The sequence below is a fragment of the Patella vulgata genome, chromosome 5, assembly GCF_932274485.2.
Source record: "Patella vulgata chromosome 5, xgPatVulg1.2, whole genome shotgun sequence".
Lineage (NCBI taxonomy): Eukaryota > Metazoa > Mollusca > Gastropoda > Patellidae > Patella > Patella vulgata.
In genome coordinates, this window is record NC_065883.2 from 16792577 (window position 1) to 16818679 (window position 26103).

General features: G+C 32.6%; 1 protein-coding gene across 1 annotated transcript in view; it reads left to right on the forward strand.

The window, feature by feature from the left end:
• Positions 1 to 26103, forward strand: part of LOC126821533 (protein jagged-1) — a 68477-nt gene that overhangs the window by 31072 nt on the left and 11302 nt on the right. Inside the window, exons 2-17 of the mRNA XM_050549980.2 lie at positions 3573 to 3621; positions 12122 to 12376; positions 13747 to 13807; positions 16627 to 16760; positions 18241 to 18360; positions 18860 to 18973; positions 19963 to 20190; positions 21000 to 21049; positions 21307 to 21480; positions 22110 to 22260; positions 22546 to 22710; positions 23130 to 23243; positions 23634 to 23747; positions 24422 to 24535; positions 25135 to 25279; positions 25889 to 25974. Coding sequence (XP_050405937.1) covers positions 3573 to 3621; positions 12122 to 12376; positions 13747 to 13807; positions 16627 to 16760; positions 18241 to 18360; positions 18860 to 18973; positions 19963 to 20190; positions 21000 to 21049; positions 21307 to 21480; positions 22110 to 22260; positions 22546 to 22710; positions 23130 to 23243; positions 23634 to 23747; positions 24422 to 24535; positions 25135 to 25279; positions 25889 to 25974 — 2074 coding nt within the window. The remainder of the gene's footprint in view (positions 1 to 3572; positions 3622 to 12121; positions 12377 to 13746; positions 13808 to 16626; positions 16761 to 18240; positions 18361 to 18859; positions 18974 to 19962; positions 20191 to 20999; positions 21050 to 21306; positions 21481 to 22109; positions 22261 to 22545; positions 22711 to 23129; positions 23244 to 23633; positions 23748 to 24421; positions 24536 to 25134; positions 25280 to 25888; positions 25975 to 26103) is intronic.

Here is a 26103-nt window from a genome sequence, read left to right on the forward strand (position 1 = left end):
ACATGTAGATTTATACAATATATAATGAAAAATAAAATGATGGTTTTGAAATATACATTGATAGGTAAACATATTGCACAAGAAAGGCTTATTTTTGGGTACAGTGAAAGGAAAACTTTATAGTTACCTATTCTTTCACCAGTTGTGGCTAGCGGTACAGATCGATTTAAGTGTATCAGTAGGAATACATGGATATTTAAGCCATTCAGATGCTTAAAGGTGCATTATTTAAGATTTAGTTAAACTGCTGGTTGTGTATGCTATATTAGTTCAAAAAAAGATAATGAAAAGTGTATACATGAAAATTCCAGTCAAATTACTTTTTTCTGAGCAAAGTTATGAGTGTTTAAGTTTTCACAATATAAACAAAGTCTTGATTATCAATTTTTAGATAAATTATTAAATGTGATTGTGTTTTAATTGATGTTCTAGAGAGTCAATTATGGGCTTTTCATGTGAATAAATGTCTAATTAAAGCGGCATTGGGTAAGGTTACATAAAGAGCTGACAGTTCTTGCTATAATAGTTAAAAAACAGATAATGAAAAGAGAATATGATGAAAATTTCAGTCAAATTACTTCACTCTGAGCCTAGATAGCGATACAATTATAGGCTAGCCTCAATTGTCATTACTACGGTTTTTACAATAATTAACAAAGTTTCGATTATCCATTTTTATGGTAACTGCATCCAACACAAAACGTATTTAAATCTACTAAATATTGCAGGCATCCGATTGCATTGAGAGTTTATTATGGTCTTGGTAAGTCAATTAATGTCTCAATAATAATTTATATAACATTTCAGGCCTAAAGAAAGACCTGCAATAGGTAGAGTTAGCTCTTGCCTAATGTATGTTTAATGATTTATATAACATTTGAATCCAAATCAAAGACTGACAATAGGCACATTTAGCTCTTGTATAATGCTTCTTTAAAGGAGCTAAATCGCTAAAATTTTGGACCCAGAAATTGACACAAATGGGTCGTAACGCATATGATAATGTAATAGGAATATATATATAAACTGATTTACATTCAATCGTTTCCATTTTTACTCCAATATCAAATCAGTTACGTTCGGCGAAATATGTCAGAAGTCTCAATCGAATGAAAATCTCTAGCGTGTGGTTATTCTAGTCTACATAGTATTTATTGGGCATACTCTCACGATATGAATATGCCGTCACCGTTTGACATGACTTGTTGAATGTCTAGCCTCATTCTTCGAGTCCCTTGTTAGAATAACGCATTATGGTACACGATTCGTATACCAACGGTAAAATGTTTATTTTGTCTTAAATATTGGATATCAGAAGCCCATATTTTCCCGGTACGATCACAACATCAATGTTGATTTAAATTGACAAATAATTTGTGTTTTCAATGTCGAAGATTTTGGATGATATTGAGTTAGAGACTTAAATTAGCTACTTTAAGTTGAGCTGGTTTACAAACCCAGGAAATTGTTGAGCTACATTAACTTTGTCGAATTTGTTGTCTGAATAAAGGTGGGGCAACTAAATTTGTCGGATTTGTTGTGTGAATTAAGGTGGGGCAACTAAACCAGTTTAATCACACCTGTTTCCAAGCTGACTTACCTTGAACTTCTAAATAGTCCCAAGCTGACTTATCTTGACCTTCTGAATGAGTTATAATTACTAGCTTCAGCTATATCTTCGAGCATGTCCATTTGATCACCTTTTGAGGAAATTGTTGGTTTCAGGTAGGAAATATGAGTGTCAGTGGTGCATCTATAACATCAAACAATCACTGTCAAAACAGTTAATTTCATTTCCATCTCTTATATCTGACCTGTTCTTTGCACTTCTAAATGCATACTCCTCGCAGTGTTTCGTTTGATTAGAGCTAATCCCACTACTTACTGCTGTAAAGAAAGCAAATTCTTGTTCTAAATTATGACTGGTCAATAGTCCGATTAACAACCAATAGGTAACTGCGTAACAATACCAAACAGAGCACCAAAATGGACCAAATATGTTTACATAACGTTACGTCATGACTCACGATTTTATTATGCTCATTTAACCAGTGCATAGCAGAATATTGCAGAAAAACTAATTGTGTGACAAACGAGGCTATCAACACGGATATAATGTAAACAATACTGTTTTGAGACGAAAAACACTTTCACCAATTTTAATACCTTAAATCACTGTCCAAAGTTTTAGGGAAGGCTCCTGATTAAAAGAAGGGCTATCATGTTGCTGTGCTTGGGGATAGATTTGATTGAACAGGAAGAATAGACACACTCCCTCAAAAGCACAAGTATCAGAAGCTAATCAAGCAATGGCCAGAGAGGGATTTCTCAGGCCATTACTTCAGGAATATGTTCTAAATGGGAACCTGAAATTTATAAAGTTCCATACTGTGAATCAATATTAGAGATGATTTATTCTGGAAATCTGATGAGAAGAAGGATCGTAGCAAACCAGTGCTAGTGGCCAGAAATACTTCTTTTGGCTTGTCAAGATTTATTACATGTTTTTAAGAAATATATTTTTATGATATTGATCGATCATAAAGAACGTAAAATAACAACCTTTGTTCACTTTATTGCATATAAAGATTGATAATAGTTATTAGTTTCTCATAAAAACTATTTTTTTATAAAAAAAAGTTTTATTGTCTATTGTTATAATTTAAAATGCTTTAAGAATAAACAATGAGAAAAATTAAAAGTACAGTTATCTTTATCCACTTTGGAAACACCATTATTACAACATTATTAACTAATATAACAACTAAAATATGGTAGCTGGAATATTAAAAGATAATAGATTTTCCATAGAACGAACACTCCTAGTTTGTTATAATATCTCTGTATAAGTTCATCAAGTACAATGTCATATAGGTGCATACTTAAAAAAAACAGTGTAAACAATATTTCCCATACCTGCCATTATCTTTTTTTTTTTTAAAAAAAAAGAGACATTAAATTGAGTACCAGTAGACTAAATTAAAAGCTATCAAAAGATTTATCAAACCATTAACCCATATTATAAGACAAAACCTTAGTGAAATTATTAATAGTTCGTTTATTTTTGTTTCGTTTATCATGCTGCTGTAAAGGATTGTACCTTTTGCATAGTGATGGGATTTACTGTTCAGTTCTGGTCAAAATTATGCCGAAATTGACTTTGTATAGTCGACAGAAGGCAAGTCTGTGTTACAGACTTGAATTAGCAGATCACTTCAATAAGTGACGTAATTGAGATGTCAATCGACATCATTATGGATAATTCTGGCAACGATATGATTAATACATGTACTCTCTGATCATTCAAAGAAACAAAACTGCCAAAAGAGCCGGTCAAATTAGTTCTGTATCATGAGATAACTATTATTTCCATAGATTTGAAGCCTGTCTACTTTATTATTTACGAAGCTGTAATAGTAGTTACCAGTGTGCAGTCCTTTTCCTTAATTAGCTCTTAGCCTGTAACTTATTGGTAGCATGAAATAATTTTAAATAGGAAAAAAAGGGAGAGTCTCAGGTATATAAATAATTCTTAAAAGGTTTTAAACATTATCTTATTTGTATATTTTCAGAGGTCGTATACACTGATGGTGGAGGCATGGGATGAAGATGGAGGAAGGGGTAAGACCATTTTTTTGAAGTTGGAATGTAGTCCTACAAACTTATATAGGGGTTTTGATCTGGGATTATGTATCTGCAAGGGGCAAAACACAAGAATCTAAGACAAGTGCAGCTTCCAAATAAAACATAATAATTTGAAAAATACCTAATAATTTGGAAAATACCTAATAATTTGGAAAATACCTAATTGGGAAAATTTGAAAAATACATAATAACAATAATGTTGTTCATATCACTCATATGGAATGACACAATAAGGGGAGTTTCTCCATTATGCTTCCTGAAGAAGTTCCTAATGGTGAGTTCAAGGGTTGGGGGAGAGGATTTCGCTTTTGCCGGAGTCGTATAGAGATGTATGCAGGGGTAGAACAGAGTTACAATATTGTAAATTACCCTAGCTTTTGGTAGTGCATCTTCAAATTAAAAAAAAACTGTATGTGTTATGTAGTCAATGTGTGTGGTGGATAGGGTCTGGTATCTGGCCTCAAAAGCTATATAATATATGTTGATTTGTATGAAGTGTCCTGAAAATTATATTAAGTGTGAAATTTATGAGTGACTAGGGTTGATAAGAGGATGACCTGGGTGAGTAAACTGTGGAAGTTAAAGAAGAGATTTAATTGATTTGTAACTGATCATCACCATAACACTCATCACATCATTTAACACTTCACTTAACAAATGGTCAGTCTATCTTAATTGTCTTTTGATTGGAATTTATCAGGGTTTTTTCTGAGATTTAATTGACTAGCAGCTCATTAGTTGTATTCCTCACCTTGACAATCGTGAGGTCAACTTACACTTTATTAAACCAGTGAGGGTCTAAACACTTCTCTCTCTATTAACATCTGGTCACTGGGTGAGCATTGATTGATGTTTCTCATAATCCGTTGTACATGGAGTTAGGCCCTAAACCATTCCATACTTGAGTTGTATTTCCTTTAGGTGTAGGATCCAGAGGCCCAACCCTGCTTAGACTCGATTTACGGGGTCTGGTTGGAAATGGCATCTACAGCGTTTCATTTTTCCAAATTTTCTGGGGGAGTCCACCCAGACACCCTGTCATAGATTTTGCGTCTTTGGCTCTAGAAAATTTTTACACCACCACCACCACAATATGGAGATTTGAAATTTCTGTGACCTCCCTGCTTAAAATCCTTGAATCTAAGTTGAAATGTACAGAGAATTAGATATAAGGGCTGTCATCTGTTATTCTATTCTTTGATTGTATTATTAACACGAAGCCATTTTTTCGACTATAACATTGAAGTTCTGTCTTGGCCCCCCAACTGCCTTGTGTATCCATGTCATAAGACAACCTTGTTCGGTCAGTCCTGACGTTTAACGTCCACTTCTACCAAGGGTGATATTGAGACAAGACAGCCCTGATGGTATTTATATTTAAATATTAATCCATTCACATTGAGAGAGATGTAGATTTGATAAAGATATCACCTTTCAATTAAATCAAACTATCAACAGGTCTGTTAACAATTAGCCACCTATTGTAGTAATAATGAGTGGTCAGTGTTAATTAATGTCCATCTGTTGCTTGAGACTTAATATTACTGTCTAACTGAGCTAGAAGTGAGTTACATTAACTGATTAATGTTTCTGCCCTACAGTACTGAAAGGTTGCTTTAACCAGAAGGAACGACTGCCCATATGCTGCCCAATTTAGGATTCTGCAGTGGTCCCCATCCACTTGTAATTAATAAAATTTACAATAAAATAACTTGTAACTAAAAAAATTAGTGTTTAAAAGTCAATACAAAAAAGAGTAAAACAGTGATGTACTCAAGATTTGTGTGGAGGGAACAAGATCTCGAAAGTGGTTTCATGTTACTCAAACTGTTAGGGCATTGTCACTGGACTCTCGGCTAGAATGTCCCAGGGTTGAATCCCAGTATGAGCAATAAAGAAGTCAGCATTCAGTCTGGTGTTAGTGTATATTAAAAAGAAAAGTTTTGTCTTGTCTTATTGTTTTTATCTGAACTGTTTTACTAGTGATGGGATAAGATTAAATGTTTTATTTTGAAAGATTAAGCTGAAGTCTGTTTACTAATTTTAGTTTCATTTTGGAGTTATTGTATCTATAAGTGGAGTTTGAAAATGAATTGGTGGAAATGTCGCTGTCCCCGCAGAATTCTTCTCCTAGCATTGCACACACAAGCATAGAAATGAAAACTATTTTATCATACTTTGGTCTCGGAATGACCAAAGTATTTTGTTGACAAAACTTTAATCCATATTCCATTCCATTCTACCTCGTGGGTTTTCTCTGGGTGCTCTGGTTTGCTCCCACTGCTAAAATACCCCTATGCACAAGCAAATATTGAAATAAAATTTAACCATATGTTAGTACCAAAATGACCTAGTTTGTGTCTGTCAAGTGGACTTAAACCCCATATCTCTCTCTCTCTCTCTCTCTCTCTCTCTCTCCAATCTAATCTCTAATATTTTATCAATTTACTAACCAAAGCAGATTATATTTCCCAGACTGTTTTGATATTTCTGGCATAGAAAAAAATGAAGAGACTAATACCACAGCACTACCTTGACCATAACTTGATATCATGACTTTATCAGAAAACATGAAAATCATTAAAACACATAATTATATTGAATGTCTAGAACTTGTAAGAGTCGTAAAAAATATATGATCCGTTTTACAATGTGTGATGCTACCATATGCTTGTAACACATTTATAACAAAACGGTTTGCCATAAATTTTATAGTGTAGCTTCAGTAGCTCTATGTAGTGGTTAAATCTTTGTAACAGGTTTCTCTGTGGAACTGAAGAATTCAATCAAGGTGTTCAGTACATTACATTTCTAAAAAGATCTATCTAAATCTGATTTTGAATATTTGATTCATCCAAAAGTATAGAATTAGATTAAAACATCCGCTGAGAAATTTTAATAGTAAAACGACTTTATTCTGTTGTAATTATACTTGAAATTAAAGATGCATTATGTAAGATTTAGTTAAAGAACTGGCCATTCTTGCTATAATAGTTCAAAAAAAGATAATGGAAAATGAGTATATTGAAAATTTCATTCAAATTACTATATGCTAAAGTTTTGACAAGAAATAGCCTGATGATTGCTGATTGCCAAATCATATTTCAGATTGTCAATTACTTATACTAACGCCACGATAATAAACTGCCATACTATCGTTTTAAGGTAGATATGGTGGACATTGTCTAATCCACTCAATATCTAAGCCAATTAATGGTATAAATCGTTGATTATGGGCTTTTCATGTGAATAAATGCATAAATAATAATTTATGTAACATTTGAAGCCAGGAAAAAAAGATATGCAATAGATAGTTTTAGATCTTGTAGAATGCCTCTTCAAGGACGAAATAAAACCAGGATTGAATTTCAAGTACAGTTTATATCCCTTTATAGAGCACAATCTGAAATTCCAAGTGTGCTGCAAGAGGAAGCAAAAATTTTATAAGTGTTCCCAAAATACAAAATTTCAAATTGATGTGGGATACATTACAAAATAATGTTCCGTAGATCACAGTACCATATGCTATAAGAAACGATGAAGCAATATTTTTGTTAAACTAATGTCAATATTATTAAATATATCTGTGTGCTATGGTAAACAAGTTTTGAATTTTTATTTTAAGCTTTGAGAAATTTGTTGTCTGTTTTTATCATTGACCCTAACTCATATGTTTACTTAGAAATATCTACTTGTTGTACATATTTATTAGAAATATCTACTTGCTGTACAGATTTATAAGAAATATCTACTTGTTGTACAGATTTATTAGAAATATCTACTTGTTGTACAGATTTATAAGAAATATCTACTTGTTGTACAGATTTATTAGAAATATCTACTTGCTGTTTATTGTACCGGTACACATTTATTACAAATAGAATTCAATATAAATTTAATGGACTAGAGAAGTTGAATTATCTCATTGTAGATATTAAAATATTGTTATAGTCTGTTCATGCAGATGCCTATATTTAAGCTAGTTTAAAATAGCTGGTGTTTTAAGCCAGTGGAGTGTAGCATTCACATCTACTATGAGCCAAACCAGGTTAACGTTTTTGTCCCCCGCCTTTCGAAGAAAGCAGGGGACTATTAAAATGGGTTCGTCCGTCTGTCTGTCTGTCCGTCTGTCTGTCCGTCACACTTTTTGGGACACAATAACTCTCTTCCTAATTGAGCTAGAATGTTCAAACTTGGTGTATGTGTTTATTAGGTCAATGCCTTGATGGAGTTCGAAGATGAGCATTTTCCGCTTAGGGTAAGCAGAGATAAGCAATTTGATTGGTTGATGCTTTGGGACACGATAACTCTCTTCCTAATTGGGATAGAATGTTCAAACTTGGTGTATGTGTTGATTAGGTCAATGCCTTGATGGAGTTCGAAGATGAGCATTTTCCGCTTACAAATTGAAAAAGAAACTATTATAAATTAATTAAATATGTAGTATGCAATAATGAATTGACATTTAATGACAGAAAGAAAACAGTGAACTTTGCACAACTTGCAGCAAGATGGAAAATAGACCCGTTGATACAACCAAACTCTAGATCTGTAGGCATAGAGCATGTTTTCCCCTTAATATGCTATAATTATTCCATCAAAAACATTGTATGCTTAGACTATAAGTAAAGATATACTGTTTGATTGTTCAATACTTTGTAAAAGATAATTTGTGATAAATTTATATGTGTCCTCTAATTATTTTCCTATTTCGGCGGGGGACATCAGCCTCACTGTTGGCTTGTTTATCTTGTCTGTAAACGGTTAAAGCATTGGTTATTAACTGGGGGTACAAGATATAGTATCAAATTTAATATTGTATAGATTAGTAATATATATATATGTCTGATTGTTGGTGTACTGTGTAAGTACAGTTGTACTTGAAAGACTGTTTATGTATTCAGTATATTTGTATTCAACGCATATAACTAAACTTAAAACTTATCCATTATTATATTTCATTTATTTCCGTAAGTCATTTTAGACAAGGGGTATGGGGAGATATTATGAAAACTCAAGAGGTACGAGCACATAATAAGGTAAAGAACCACTGGGTTAGTGTAAATTACATGTACATGGGGCCAAGATAAGCCAGCCTTTTAATAAAAACCTTTTCAAAGACCGGTAAGGAGTTGGAGTGTTTAAACTGGTTTATTTCGCCCACCATTACTTTTGGATGGCAAAGTTAAGCTAGCTTAAAGATAGCCTCTGCGTTTAAACCAGTTTAACTTAAGCATCTGAATTGCAGTATATACTAACCTCGTAATTGTTTGTGATGCACACAAATATCTAGATGTTTTAAACATTCAGATTGTTTGATTTTACCATCATAGAAATGTGCCATCATAGAAATGAAATTAATTTGTGTTACTCTCAGAATGAGGTTAAGTTTTTAAGATTTATTGCATTCATAATAATTAATTTCTTAGAATTTAGAGAAAAAAAGTTTGATAAATATAAAAAAATTGAAATAAAATACCCCTCATATATTTGGAGAGTTTTATTTTTATCTTGTGATAAAAGTAATGAAATTATAAGAAGAATGAATTGAGTAATATAGGATAATGCTGGTAATCTGTTTATCTTGTGCATACTGTGAGTTTCATTCAACAAGTTTTGGAACAGAATCAGGTAGTTTCACGCTAAACTGCTTAAATGCACTCTGTTGAAATCATCTCACAATTAAAGGGACGTTGCACTTCATGGATGAAATTTGATGCTGTAATTTTCTTTTTTTTTGTCGCATATACATATGCTGTCTAAAGCATCACACCACTATCATATATTTGTCACCTATGCAAGATGAGTATTTTATCTGATTCCCTCCCTCTGTGGACATTGTGAATTAATAAAGTGGAAATTAGTTATAAAAAGAATTGATTCCACTGAGTAGAAGTTAAGCATAAGTTTTCTATTTCATTAAGTAGGCCTATTTAGAATTCATAATTCAGAAACAGACTTAAAATTTTTGTAATGATTGTGATGAAGGCAGTCCAACTATGATACTGGTGCCATTATTGGGCAGATTCTAAAAATATGCTCCTCTCCTTGCAATACAATAGTCTTAGAAAGAATTATGCAAGTAAACTAACGATTTCTTGGTAGTTTCTATGACGTCAACTGTACCTTGGGTACTGTGGTGTAGTGAGAGGGTGACAGAGCACTTGGACGCAAAAAGCTACTCACTGTTTACCCAGGATACTACTCCACTGTAGATATATAATTATATGGAATGTGAAGATCCCACATACCGCAAAATGTATAGACTTGTACTTCCTCCGTTTTAGTAAAAACAAATGAAACATTTAAGGAGGGGTTCCCATATTATTTTTAAGGATGGAAATTAAAAATTTCACTACACTAGAGAATTGTAAATTTGGTGGATTTACTTGCATTGGTGAGAGATTACACGCCCCCATCTCCCCAAAAAATAATTAAAAAATAGGGAATGCAGACAAATTAATGTAATCATAATGCGATATTCTTTAAAAAAATATCTTGATAATCTGAGGTAAATAAATGTTAAAAATTGACCAACTGGCAAGATTATAAAAGAAAGCCTTTTAAGAGGGATATATTGGACTCAGATTTCCATTAATTGGACAAATAATTACTTCATCAACTAAAAGGAATGGTGAGATTGTAGTTTGAGGGGCCCATCCTCAGGACATAGATGTGATATAAGATCAAGGCTACTGCATGTTTCTTTATCAAGGTGTAGATCTATCTTTAACACATTTCTGGTTCCACGCCAACAGTTGGCCAGGTTTCAAAATATGGAAAAAAAATCATGGTTTAAAAATAAAACTACGAACATAACAATGAACTAGTTTAGAATTTATACACGATAGTGAAATTATGACGAAAATAGGATAAAAACACAAATTGTAAAATAAACTTAAGTACATTGAAAAGATTTTTTAACATGATGACGTTATAACTGTATTTCTTCTCTCAGTTATAACAGTATATATAGTTTTTATGACTTCTTTGATGTTAAGTAGATATTTTTATGAAAAAACTTGGTACTCTCCTAAAATAAACTTGTATTTTGTTTTAGTTAAAATGTTTATAATTGATAGAGCATAAGTTTTACATTTTGGTAAATTGTTGCATGGTTTTAAGAAGTGGAGGCCTTCAGTAAAGAAATGTGCTACATCAGATTTCTATTATTAACATTTTACATAATCGTGTAGGTATGCTTAAATTGTAATTCCTTTAAAATATGTTTCTCATGCAAAGATTTAATTTTTTCGAAAATTTATCATGGAGAATCTTGTGCATGAATGTTGTAGCCATTTGCAATCATAAAGGCATCTGTATTTGATTTCCATGTGATTTATGGTGAATGTTTAAAATATTGCGATTGGATATAAATTTCTAATATAAACCACTGTTTCTCCTATGAGTAAAATGGGATGCTTGTTATCTGATGTTTGAAGCACATAGGCTACCCTACTCTCTAACGACCTCATTAAATGTTCTGGACACCACCCCCACCACCTAAAACGAAAAAAAAAACCCATCACCAAATAACTATTTTCAGCCGAACTCTCCTGATTTTTATTATTCAGCCAGATTTGTTACAAATGAAATTATGAATTTAGGACTAAAATTGGCCTTTCTCTAGTTTACACAAAGTTATTGGAGTCCTATTTGAAATGACTTTTGTTGTGAGAGTCCACTGTTTTACTTGATAGTGAATATTCTATTAATCATTTGTATGTAATTAACAAGGACATAATAACAACCTGCTTTAATAGAATTAATTGTTTATTAATCTTCAGATTGAATTTCAACTCCATGATGTAATCTTCATATTACACTTTTCCTCTGTTTTGCCTGACATCATCTCCCTTGAGTATTTTATAATAGAAAATTAGTTCTCATTTCAATTAGAAGTTGTGCCTGGAGTTAAATATTTGATTGAGATTTAATCAGGGATGTAATATCATTTTTTGTTGAATTCTAGATTTTTAATGTGAGTAATTGAGATGATAATGTAAAAAGCCGTTGATTATATTCAAGGGAATCAGAGCTTTGAATGTCTAAAGCTCAGATAAAACACGCTGGATTCTGATGTTCTTTAAAATGTTATTTGTACATGTACATGTAGCTTTTGAAATGCAGGGCCGCATCGGGTCCTCTGTTTATCCCCACTGCAAAAAACCCCTATGCCCAACTAAACAATGTGCCATATTACAGTACTTCCAATATTACCTAGTTTGTGTTGAGTGGAAGTTAAACCTTATTTCTATCTTGCAATTTAAAACAGGAAAATCACAAGATTATAGGCTTATGGTTTCAAATTCCACTAATTTAAAGAACAAAGCAATTGCAAAAGGTGATAAAGTACAGTGATCACCTTTTGAATTGTGAGACAGTGACATCGCAAACATGTTAACGTAGGGTTTGGGAGCAGTGATGAGCGAATCAGACTAATAAAAAAATAATAAAACTATTGTTTTAATTTCAGAGGGAAATGCGTTGATTGAGAGAGCAGCTCATTCTGGGATGATTCTGCCAGGTCAAGATTGGCATACGATAACACATACAGGACCAACAGCTAATTTAGTTTATAAAATACGAGTAGTTTGTGACGAACATTATTATAACACCACCTGTACCAAGTTTTGTCGTCCACGCAACGATCGATTCGGACATTATACATGTGATTCTAATGGTGACAAAGTGTGTTTACATGGGTGGATGGGACAAGAGTGTGAAACAGGTATGTTAATTGTATGAAATGTTTGGTTCTGGTACTGAGCTGAGTGATATTGTTGGTGACACAAGCAAATATGTCAGTGGGATTCTGATGCTGAACCATATGGCACTCCTTTTTCAAAAATATATTGTAATTTTATAAACAATGCCAGTATGTCAAATTCCAGACAATCTGGAATTTTAGCAAAACAGTGAACTGCACATCAGAAACATTGGATTAAATTTATAGATGCTGATGAATAGAATGAGTAATCTCTAAATTTTGCTAAATTTCCAATACTGGTATCAAAACAAAGGGAATCTAGTGACATGAAGAAACCAAAAGACACACGAAAAAGTCATCTATAAACTTTCAAGCTTGTAAAATTAAAATATATCAGCTTGTCATGACTAGGATTAAAAAATGGTTTCCACTGTATTTGGTATGTGTTGATGTATAGATCATGATATGATATGATATCATCAGGGTTGACTGAATGGTCTAGACTCCAGACAATAACATAATAAATATATTATTATTAATACTCAATTTACATATCTAACTATATAAATATAGATTGGCTACAACAGGTGTGTTATATTAACCTTTTGGGACTCACTTATACTTACTTACTTATACATAATAAACTAGCACTACACTGATTTCAAAGCCATTATTTAAAACATCTGGGATCTAAATTAATTGATTTTTGATGTACTGTAATATGACATGAAAATAAATCATCAATTTTACACCTTCAGAGCAAGAAATACTGATATTGCTTTAAAATGGTACCAGGCAAAGTTTCTGTTAATCTCTCTTATCTATTATTAATTGTGGCCAAGTGGGTAGGGCGCTGACTCACTAACCAGGAGGTCCTGGGTTTGATCCCCGATTTGACCGAGAAATTTCATCAGAATTTCCCATCCTGGTATCCCCCAGACAGTGGTGCAGGACGGTCCTGGAAATATACATATTTAAAAAAAAAACCCACAATTTATATAGAAAAGTGCTTGAAAACAATAAGAGAATACTTGTCGAAACGTCGTGCTATGTGATTGTTTTCCATATAAATTGTGTTGTGTTTTTAAATGTGCTCAATGCCACTCAAGCATTATATATATATTTCATTGGCAGCACATTTAAAATACCCTGACAGTAGCTACTTTGACGTCAAAATTTCTTAGCACAATGCATGACATATACTTATTTTTATTAGCTTAGTTGGTGTAGAAAAGTAAAGTTATTTATTATTGATATATGTACTTGATGCTATTCTTTATGTCAAGTCGTCTTCATTAGTGCAGTCGGAGCAGAACAGTAGGACATTAAACCCCCATGTCATTTCATTTGATTTTCTTTATGTAAAAGTATTTTTGATCATGTGTTTTCAGCAATATGTCGAACAGGTTGTCATGCTGTCCATGGTTCATGTGAGCGACCAGGTGATTGTAGGTACGTATATATATTATTAACCAATCATTGTTGATGTTAAATATTTTGGTGTAATTGTGGGTTAGATGACCTGTGTAATCATTTACAGAAAAAACTCTTGGGATAATCCAAGTTCTAAGTTGAGGAACAGAATTACAATTAAGGTACCCAGGGTGGCAGTAAATAAACTATATTGGTATTAATACCGTCACACAGAGATCCAGATATTGTTTTATGTTTGAAGGAGGGGGATTACAATAGCCAAGGAGCACAGAATGAGTGTCACTTCATATACTCAAAGAAACATTTTTCAGGACTTTATCGCTACTGTCTTTAAAAATTTGATAGAAGAGGAACACTTGATTTACATCATTGGCAGAAATTTGTTAAATATTTAGACTTTTTAAAAAGTAGTATTTTTAAAAAATGAGCAAACAAGTTGCTAAATCCCGACAGAGGCTGTGAAACATTTTGAAAGGATTGACAAGTATAACCTTTGAGTCTTTTGTTTTGAGTTGTAACATTTAGGTGTCATCAATGTAGTGTGGACATAATAGTCAGGCAACTTTTGTTGGAGTTTGTCCCTCTCAACAATTAATCTATACTAATATTTGTGACCGACATTTGTCTGTCTGCCTGTCTGTCCAGGGTTGGTGGCTACAGTAAGGCTGTCCCAAGGCTGAAATTTGGTGTATAGGGGTAGTTCGGACCAGGGAGTAATGTGGGCCAGGTGGTGTTGGACTACCGCTTTTGGTTTCCGAGTTATAGTAATTTTAACCTGTGCAGCGTCAGGTCATTCGTTAGCAACTCATAACATTAAGACCATCTTTAGACGATATTTTTTAAATAATAAGCTTTTTAAGAAACCCAATTACTATAGCATCATTTGTCAGGCTAAACCAATTTAATTTTTGCTATTTATATTTTGCTTCTAATTTCTAAAGTCTTAACTAAAAAATTTCTTCTCCACACTCTGGTGCCTATCAAGACCCTAAAGAACTCATCATTCATTTGGCCTCAACATCAGGTTGAATTTGTTATAAAATGAAATACCAGTAGACTTCTGCTGGGTCACATTGATCTGTAAACATAAAATTATTGTTATTCAGTCTAAAAAAGATAAATAAAAAAATCAAAACATTTACAATTATTGAATCAACATGTAAATGATCAATAAATACTGGTAAGATTAATCTATATTGTGATGATAAATAAGATAAGATCGATGTTGTTTGGTTAATAATCTTATACCAGTCAATAACCTGTAGTACTGTACATGTTGTATATTTGTCGTTAAAAGTTTGCCCGAAGAAACCTAGAATATTGATATTAAACTTGAGATAATTATCACCGAGATATCAATAACTTTATTTAACAAGTTCACCTCGTTATCATATTTTTCTCAATCAATGGGTACGACACTTTAAAGTCTCAGATGTACATTTTTCTGACAATATCGTAAGTTTTTGTGGCCTAATCCATGCATAGATATATTCAAATTGATTAATTAACCTTTAGTTTAGAAAATAGAATTGAAATATCAAAGGTAGATAACTTCCTGTCTTGAATTCAGTCAGGCTCATCAAAAGACTTTATCCAATTGTAACAGGTGGCCCTGGCTTGTTTAGCAAAGAATACCAAATGTTGTTATATTTTCAGTTCATTATATCTTTGTAAATACTACCTGGAATTGAACCATTTATGAATTGATATTATTCTATTTAGAGATTAATCAACTTTCAAGATATTGTAGTTTTCAGGGGATTTAAAATCGATCAAATGACAATCAGCAGCTTTTAAGAAAACTTATTTGAATTTAAAGGATGGTTGTCAATCCATTTATCTACCAATATAGTGTGGTTGTATATTGTTGTCACCATAACTATATCAGCTTTTATTTTTTATTGCCTGACAATTATTTTATAGTATTTTTTTGAGTACCCGGTAACAACCAATTCAATATTATATCATAGACAGTTCATTTGTTTTGCTGTCTCTTACAAAACTTAAAATAGTGAAAAAAAGTGGGGTGGTTGTAGTAAAAACTATTTTTGTTTTCATCAAATTATATTTTTTAATTTTGGATTATGGAAGAATAAAGCTAAATTATAGTCTACTGACTGTTTAACCCACAGACTTATTTTCTAGAAAGTATGTTTTAGTTTGAAAAATAGATCCCACAAATAATTTCCCGTGAGAAAGTATTGAGGATGATAGTATTTAGTAGGGAGCATCCTTTATATGGATTCAGCACCTTGAAATATTATTACCCAAGAAGATTAAAAATCATATAAAAGTAGATACACTTGAAATCCCCTTTTTTGTTGTTGGTTATTGAAGTGATCAGTTGTATTTGTTGCTCATTAAGCTCTCTATTGTGTTATATTTTTAGGAATTGCGCTTTTTTTTATAACTGTAAAATAGATTTACATAAAAAGATAAACGAAAAGATAAATGAGTTCAAGGTCATTTTGACAATAACATGTTAACCATTTTCACGAATTTGAACATTGCAATTAGATTGAATTTTTACATATTTTGTTTTTGCTTTACATTAGAATGGTGTAGATCTTATTTTTGTCAGACTGTATTATTCTATAAGAATAATGTAAGTGCCAGTTTGGAAATTATAAAAATAGCTAATTTCTGATACAGTAGGGTGGTTTGGATGCCAAGAGAGTTTCCCAGCCATTCCCTTTTGATATCTTGAGCTAATTAAGAGCTGGTAAAAAAAATTGTTACATCTTAATCCTTTAGTCTTTTGTTGTATCTATTGAAAGTATTATGTTGATTTATTTTATTTTATGGATATTGATCAATTAGAATTTCTATTTTTTCAGGTGTGCGTTTGGTTGGAAAGGGTTGCTATGTGATGAATGTATTCCTTATCCAGGGTGTAGTCATGGGTCCTGTAATGGGTCACCATGGCAATGTGTATGTGATCTAAACTGGGGAGAAATTCTTTGTGATAAAGGTAAAGTCTTAGTTACATATAGTCAATATTATAGATATTAATCTGGCAAAGAACTGTGACTAGTCATTTGGAAGGGATAAAAAAATGAGGTCCTGTTTTTGCACATTGGCCGGCACATAAAAACCCCACTGACACCTGAAATTCGAAATAAGAGTAGGCTGTAGTGCCACTGTATGGCGTATTAGCCCAGTTGGTATAAAAACCAAGATGTTAAACCTTACTTCATTTCTGTATGTACCATAAATCACAGGTTTTCAGATCAACTCCTGAAAAAACAAACATATTTTGAAAGTCTGTTCTGTTTATTATTACATACTGGTACAAGAAAAATCTCTTAATGATATAATGTACCATAGTTCCTGTGTATAGAATGCATGGGTATAAAACACAGGGTAAGATCTAGGAAAAAATGAAGTTCTCTTGTTTAAGATTGCTTATATAAGTATTGTCTCATATTTGTCAGTTTTCAAAATGATATATGTCCAAAATAGAGAATTATTGGAGGTGATAGAATTTTATGTAATTAAAAAGATCAGATATTATAAAATAACATCCAAGACAAATGTCAAACTTTTAATTTGACTTGTAAAAAAACAGTTTACTGTGATCATGTCTTCACTAAATGAACTGGTAAAAAATAAACTCTGTTCATTTATAGTCTATATGTAGTTTTGTTATGTTATAAAAGAAAAAATCCTAGTTTTCAACCCTTTATAAGCAAAATTCTATAGAAGAAAAGAATTGCTATTCAATGGTTTTTGTTACGTTTGTTTATTTTTAAAATCACTCAAGCAAGACAAGCTATTTTTCCCACGCTTATGTTGTATATCATACTAAAAATTCATTTCAATAATAAATTTCTTATGTCATGTATTTTTATTATAGAATTATTTCTTTTGTTACCTACAACTTAGTAAATTCTTTTTATCCTTTTTGTCAATGCATGCCTGATTTGTTATTTCCGTTTTTCACATTCCATTGTAATATCATGCCATAATATATATTTAAATATTGCCTGAAAAGATTTTCGTTCGTAATAACTAATATATATCTTATCTATGTATTTAAAATGTTGTTAATATTTACTTGGTAAAAACAGGTAAACCACAAACAAGTTCAAATTTGGTTTTATTCTTTGTATTGTATATATGTATGTGTTGTTTAGGTTTAAATGTTTCTGTGGTGAAATAATGATAATCTGACCGGTAAACCATATATTACATTCAGTTTGGTTTCTCCTGGTCAGTGTTATAGGACTGAGGACATGGCAAGGAATAGTATCTAGTCATTCGGGCAGGACAAAAAATCAAGGTCGCATGTATATATTGGCATGTGCGTATGCCCATCATTATTAGTCTGTTTGGTGCAGAAAAGTAGGACGTTAAACCCCTTTCATCTGATTTCAATATGGTATATATAATTATTGAAGTTTTTTTCTCTCTATAAAACACATTTAATATTCATATATATTTACTTACAGATTTGAATTTTTGTGGCAGACATCATCCATGTAAAAATGGAGGAATCTGTCGGAACACAAATCCGAATGAATTCCAGTGTTCATGTCCGGAAGGATTCTCTGGTAAAAGCTGTGAAATAGGTAATGTTTTATTGATTGATGTTTTATAATACAATATGTTATTTTATGATGAAAAACATTTAGTTTAATAAGTGATTTATAGATATACCATTTAGAGACACAAAACAGGTCAAAATACCCTTCAAAGGAGATTTAAATAGAAGGATTACAAAGGGGATTCAACTAATTCTTCCTTCCTTGTAACAGTCGTTTGCCTTCTAGATGAGTTTGAGTACCAACATGGGACAATAAGAACTTTGGAATTGATCAAGGGTAGAGACTGTGGGGCTAACAAGATAAGTGTTGCCTAGTAGTTTGAATAGGTCAAAAAACGGGGATTCAATGATGCATACACACTGGAGTGCACATATATGACCATAGAATAAAACAACCATATGTTAGTCGCAAAATGACCAATGTGTTGACTAGACGTTAGACTCCATTCCTATACAACACTTCTAGGTGTTACAATTATGAAATTTTGTCTTATAATGAATAATTGTCAATCTATTTTCTTCAGCGGAACGAGCCTGTTCATCTAATCCATGTCAACATGATGGTATGTGTGTTGATCTTGTCAGTGGATTCGCTTGTAATTGTCAACCTGGATGGACTGGAAGAGCATGTCATCTAAGTAAGACCTTAAGATATATATTTTTGGACGAGTGTAGTGCATTTGGCAGAATGGTTTACCTTTTTCTTGAACCACTTCACATTCATTGCTAGTGCTCATGGATAAGAGTTACAATTTGTATTCATAAATAAAGATTTTCTGCTTATTGACTTATGACTAAACTTTGGGTAAAAAATATATGTGTTGGTTATATTAAATTTAATGTATTTATTTGCTTTGTGAAGTGGGTTCTTGTCTGTTTATAAACTTTAGGTACTAAGAGAGAGCGAATGTTGAGGTATAACTGATTTGTAGTTAAACTGTTTAAGCCAAATTGGGGGTCACGGTGGCTAAGTGGGTAAGGCTCTGGCTCGCTAGCCTGGAGGTCGGGTGTTCGATCCCGGCATTGGCCGAGAAAGTTCATCCAGATTTACCGGCGTGGTTCCCCCCCCCCCCTTGTCAGTGATGCAGGACAGAGGTCCTGACAAGGACAGCTGTCTAGTCGTTCGGATTGTACAAAAAACAAAGGTCCCATGTACACATTGGCATGCACGTAAAAGAGCTCTTGACAGTTGGAATTTGATCTAAGATGTGGCTGTCTGGGAAAAATTTCCCTCATAGCACACTGTATGGCATATGCCCTTCTTCATTAACCCAGTTCGGAGCAGAACAGTAGGACGCCGGAACCTGGGTACCAGGGTAAACAAATGGTACCCTGCCCTTTTCTGGGGTATACATGTATACCCATGCCCTAATGATGAAAGTTTTCAACCTTTTCACTAGTCTATTCACTAGTCTATTGTGAATAATCAGGCTTTTGTCTCTTTCATTATCATGTATTTTAAAGGGTTTTATGTTGGAATTTAGAATGCTAGAGGCGCTCTAAACAGCGTTCTCGGAATTGACAAATTTCATAATTTTAAAGAGGTTTAACTTCTTTATGTCTGTACTTTCAACCAGAAATCCACCCAATGTTCACATTTTATCAATTAAAATATTTAAACTTTCAGATGTAAATGAATGTGCTTCTAGTCCATGTCTTCACAATGGAACGTGCCTGGATAAAGAAAATCGTTATATTTGTCTGTGTCCATCTGGTTGGCAGGGTCCACATTGTCAACTTGATGCTAACGAATGTAGTGGAAGTCCTTGTGTTAATGCCTACGCTTGTCAGGATTTACGTGGAGATTATCACTGTGATTGTCAACCAGGCTGGACTGGTAAAAAATGTGATATCAGTAAGTACAATGATAAAATAAAATTTGTTTGAAACCCGTTTTATCCTTGTCACAGTTGTAGTTGTTAAATATTTTTAAATGAATATATAAAAGCTACCACTGAATTGATATTGATCATTCAACTCAGGGGAACTTGAAGAATTGAGGGGTCTGTGCATGAATTCTAGGGAGTCTGCTGGGGAAAGGGGGTTGGTGAAAATAGATAAAATTGGTGATATATTTGGGTAATGATTTTCAATAGCTGGTATCAGAGTCTAAATAATAGGATTGATGGTCATTTTTATTAGAATGGACCATGTTAGGGTTTGTTCAAAGTCGTGCCATTTGTCATAAATCATGTCCCAAATATGGTAAATCTGATTTGAAATAGTAAATACAGATCTTGTGGGGAGGAGAAGAGGGTGGGAGCTGCAAGGGGTTTTGTAAGGTGTCACAAGGAGTGAAAAAGTGTTTGAGATCCACTGAGGTACACTGTTGAAAGATTGCAGTGAATTATGGCTGTAGGTATGGATTCGATGTGCAAGGATATTAGTTCATAGTTTCGGGGAATTTTCTCACATGTCCTTTCCATTCTCTATTGCTATCACTTGTTGAATTCGGTATTGAACTTAGTATTTTGAAAACTTGCTTGACTTTTATTTACCAGGTAGTTTACAAATTTCTTATAAAAAATGCACAAAAAAGGTCCCCTGGTAGTTGGAATTTGATATATGAGTAGGCCGTAGCGCCACTGTCGGGGCAAAATTTCTCCCATACCACAAAGTAGGACAACAAACCCAATTTCATTTCATTTATATTAAATATTTCAGATATAGATGATTGTCAAGATGTAAAGTGTAAACATGGAGCTTCTTGTGTTGTAAGTAATTATATATACAGATAAATACTCTCAGGGTTTCATCCTAGCTAGGTGGAATATAGACCGATGATACTTTTGTTTTGTTGTCTTAATTAAATATCAACTAATCAGTTTGGAAAGCTGTGAAAATTTAGATATTGTTAATAAAAATGATGTCCAAACTAATGTTCTTAATACAAGATAAATTGAAAGTAACTTGTGCTACAAGTTATGTTTTAATATTGACTTTAAAGTACATGTGATTGTATATATTATAGGATTTAGTGAGTGGGTATTATTGTTCCTGTCTTCCTGGTTATACAGGTTCACTTTGTGACATTGAAATAGACGAATGTTCCAGTAACCCATGTGAACATGGTGCCACATGTCACAATCAGTTAGCATCTTACCAGTGTGAGTGTAGACCAGGTTATACAGGTTACAACTGTCAGGTAATTTACAAATAATTCATTAGTGTCGATGCAAATATCAATTCTTTGATTTTATGGAAAGGCTATTTACAGTTTTGTATGTATATACATATATTTACTTACATGATATTTAATGTGATATATTTGCTATAGTATGTTTACTATTGCTTATTTACTGTGGTTTATTTTCTTTGATATATATACTATTATAGGCTTACATATTTACTGTAATGATATATCTAGTAGTAGTACCATTGCTATGGTACTATAGTATATTTACTACTATGGTATATTTACTAGAATACCATTACTACTATGGTATATTTACTATTATGGTATATTTACTAGGATACCAATACTACTAATGTATATTTACTACTATAGTATATTTACTAGGATTCCATTACTACTAGGGTATTTTACTTATATGGTACATTTACTATTATGGTATTTATATTTACTACTATGATATTTTTACCGATACTATTATGGTATGTATATTTACTACTATGGTACATTTACTATTATGGTATGTATATTTACTACTATGGTATATTTACTATTATGGTATGTATATTTACTACTGTGGTATATTTACTATTATGGTATGTATATTTACTATGTGATATAATTGTTTTGTTATATGACAGGTTGACGTAGATCCATGCCATCCAAATCCGTGTCAACATGGATCAAGCTGTTTTAATATACAAGGTGATTTCTATTGTCATTGCCAACATGGTTACGAGGGTAAAGACTGTTCTAGACTCAGGGCCAGGTGTCAATCAGAATCTTGTCAAGGTACAAATAGATTTATCTTATGTTTTCATTTGAATTTAAAATCTCAAAAATCTTTAACCATACATAGTGTGCACCTTTTTTGACAATCCCATTGATGTGATTGTTATTGTGATTGTAATTTTAGTAAGTGGCTGGGTTTCCAAGAAGGAAAGGGTAATCTGGTGATCTGCCCCTATTTTAGAAAGGGTGGTAACATACTTTCATTGCTCAGCCATCCCTATTGAAAGTGATTTGGGACCATTTTGGATTTCTGTCTGGTGATCTTGTACAATTTATTTGTTTCAGTAATTGATAGTTGCACCATTTCCATTCCGTCTAATTTCTCTAATGGAGGATCGAGATTGATATCATCCAACGTATGTGGTAAACATGGTCTATGTATCAGTGAACCTAGTCAAGGTTTCTCCTGTGCCTGTGAATCTGGTTATACTGGAACCTATTGTCACGAGAGTAAGTTGTATTAGGTTTATAGAAGGGGGTGGGTGGGTGTCAGTCAAATGATTTAATGAACAGTTGATCACAAGTGTTTTTCTTATTCAAGAAATTTAAACTGAATATTTGAATACAGTAATTTAGCCTTTTCATTGGCTAAGGGCAAAAATTTAAGCTATGATTTTAGTGCTCCGCTAATAAACTGTCAGTATTCTTAAAATATTTTAGTTTAAGTTTGATGAATAGCGACCCAGGACTGTTATCTGTAAAAACCTTATCTTAATTCTAGGGATATCTGGTGTCCTGCAGTGCTTAAGAGCCTTTTGTATTTGTATGATACACGTTTTCCTTGGCTTTTGCATAAAAATTACTTTGGCCATTTTGTTGCTTTATATAAATTGCTTTAATGGTAAAGGTGATTATTTTTATATTTTTAGATATAGATGATTGTTTAAGTGAACCGTGTCAGAATGGTGGTACATGTATTGATGGTGTAAATTATTATCAATGTTTATGTAGAGAAGGATGGGAGGGTGCTCTATGTAATATCAGTAAGTACAAGATACACCTATAAGTAAAGAGAAAAAATACACCTATAATAATGATCAGCGACTGTAAAGTTAGAGAGGGGGGGGGGGTGACCGAATGGGTTAACATGTCCGTGCTAGATCATAAGATCTGTTATTGAGTCAAGTGTTGTGGTTTTATATCCCCGCTTGTACATGACAAGGGGGTAGAGTCTCATAGGCTTTTTTCAGGTCATCCGGTTTCCTCCCACAGCTAAGGACCACTACGCTCAAGTGAATTATTGAAAGGACATAGAACAATATGATAATCCTGAAATGCCCTAGTGAAACCTCATTTCTATCTCTCTGAAGAACATGGAATTATCTATTAACTTTTCAAGTGCCATTCTGAGTAGTTTTGTTTCTATTTTGCAGATAAAGATGACTGTTTTCCGAATCCATGTCGTAATGGGGGAGAATGTAGTGATTTAACTGCTCAGTTTCTCTGTCAATGTATAAATGGTTGGAAGGGGAAGACTTGTACTCTCCGTAAGTTTCCTCAAAGATAACCATCAATTTATTAAACACTATACTAAATTTTATTGAGCTGGATATTTATGACGATAGAGAAAGGACTAGAAATCTCAGGTTCAAATACCATCATGGGTCAAGAACAAACTTCCCACTAGTCATAGGTATCAGGTGCAGGGCTGATGCAGAATTTAGCTGGGATGAATTCGGGCACAGTGATAATGAATGACAGAACTTACATGTCAGTCATTTTCATAGAATTTAACATTAAAACACAATAATTTTATAGTTTTTATATGTAAAAACACTTCAAAATATATACTGATAAAGCATGGAATAATGGTAAGAAATAGTCAAGTTATTCGGTAAAAATATCTTGTTAATCCGAAGTAAACAAAATACATGAAAAATTGACCAGCTAACAAAATTTTGAAGTGAATACAGCACATTGTGGTCGGCCATGTGAAGAATAGTTGATAGTTGGATTTTGAAATTAATTGATATTAATATTTATATTAAACCCTGAAAAAAATTTTCTTGTTCATTTAATTTTACTCTGATAAGTAAGTAAAAAATGAAAGACTGGACACTACGTACAGTATTGAACTTATAGCTTCAAACTAACCCAAACAAATGTAACCATAACAAAAGAAACCATATGATAGTCTCATAATGATTTTATTTGATGACAGGTAACAGTAATTGTGAAGAAACAACATGTGCTAATGGAGGTACCTGTGTAGATCTAGGTGATACCTTCACCTGTAGATGTTTAAGTGGTTGGGAAGGTAACATGTGTCAATTAGGTAAGAGTAATCATTATTACCAAAACTACTTCATCAATACAACATAGGAGATAAAAAATGTAAAAAAATTTGAATAAATGATGAACTTCTAGAAAATCTTTTTGAATACCTGATGAATTTCTAGAAAATTCTTTTTAATAAATAAAGAAATTTTTAAATAAAGTACTTTTTAAGAAAAGAAACGAAGAACTTTTTGAGAAAAGAAATGAAGAACTTTTTGAGAAAAGAAATGAAGAACTTTTTAAAAAAGAAATGAAGAATTTCTAGACTTTTTGTTGTTGAAGAATTCTTGTAAAATAGTTTTGAATAAATAAGAAACTTCTATTAAAAATTATGGAGTTCTAGAAGAAATTTTACGAGAAGCTGTTGAGCATGTTAAACTATATTCTCTGTGAGAATCTTTGTATTAAAACAAGATGTCTCTTGCTGTTTGCCAAGAATTGAATAATTTTTTAAAACCGTGAAAAATAAATTGTTAGAAAAAAAAGATTAGAGAAGAGTTAAGATAGAAAGCTCGAATTCAGATATAAATTTTTTTTTTGATATTCTAATTTCATTCCCAGGTGTGTATGTTTTACGGTATATGTTTTATGTTATAGCTTCAATACATAGTTGTGATTCGTCACCATGTGAGAATTCTGGTACATGTGTCAATAGTGGTGATAGTTATACATGTATGTGTCAGGAAGGATTCGAAGGTTCAAACTGTCAAATAAATATCAACGACTGTAATCCTTTTCCTTGGTAAATATTATATATTCTTTTTCACTGCCATCTTCTTACACTTAAAATATTTGTAAATTCAAAAAGATTATGGTAAACTTCCAACAAAGCATTTTCAGTGACAGCTGTTTCCACCAGACTTCATTTGGTGTATTAGACTTGTTGTCTGTCATGCCTTTTCCTTGTCAATGGTGCAGAACAGAGGGCTTGGCAAGGAACGGTACCTAGTTATTTGTATGGGACAAAAAAAAACAAAGTCCTATGTCCACATTGGTGTGCACGTAAAAGAACTCTTGACAGTTGAGATTCGAAAAAAAAAAAGAGTATAAGGCTTGATGCCATTGTCTGTGTAAAATTTCCCTCATAGCACACTGTATGTTGTATCAGAAAAGTAGGACGTTAAACCCCATTTCACTTCATTTCATTTTTGTGTGGTTCAGTTGATGTAAGTGCATGTAAGACATTCCCACAGACTTATTCAGGAGAGTTTTATAAAGTAAACTAACCCATTTATATATTCCCAATCTTATGTGTATCTCTTGGATTATGGATGACCCTTGCAACTTCAGGTAAAGCTAGAGTACCAACAATTATCTAAAGTAGGTTGAATGTATATATTATATATTATAGTTATAATGGAGGAAGGTGTATAGATGGTATTAACTGGTATATATGTGATTGTGCTACAGGTTTCTCAGGACCAGATTGTCGTGTCAGTAAGTACCTACTACCTACCACTATTTTCTGTAGATTTTTACTTTCATATATCAAATCTAATTAAGGTGACCAGATTGTATTGAATAGACAGTAAACCCAAATTTATTTTCTCTACCATTCTTTAATTG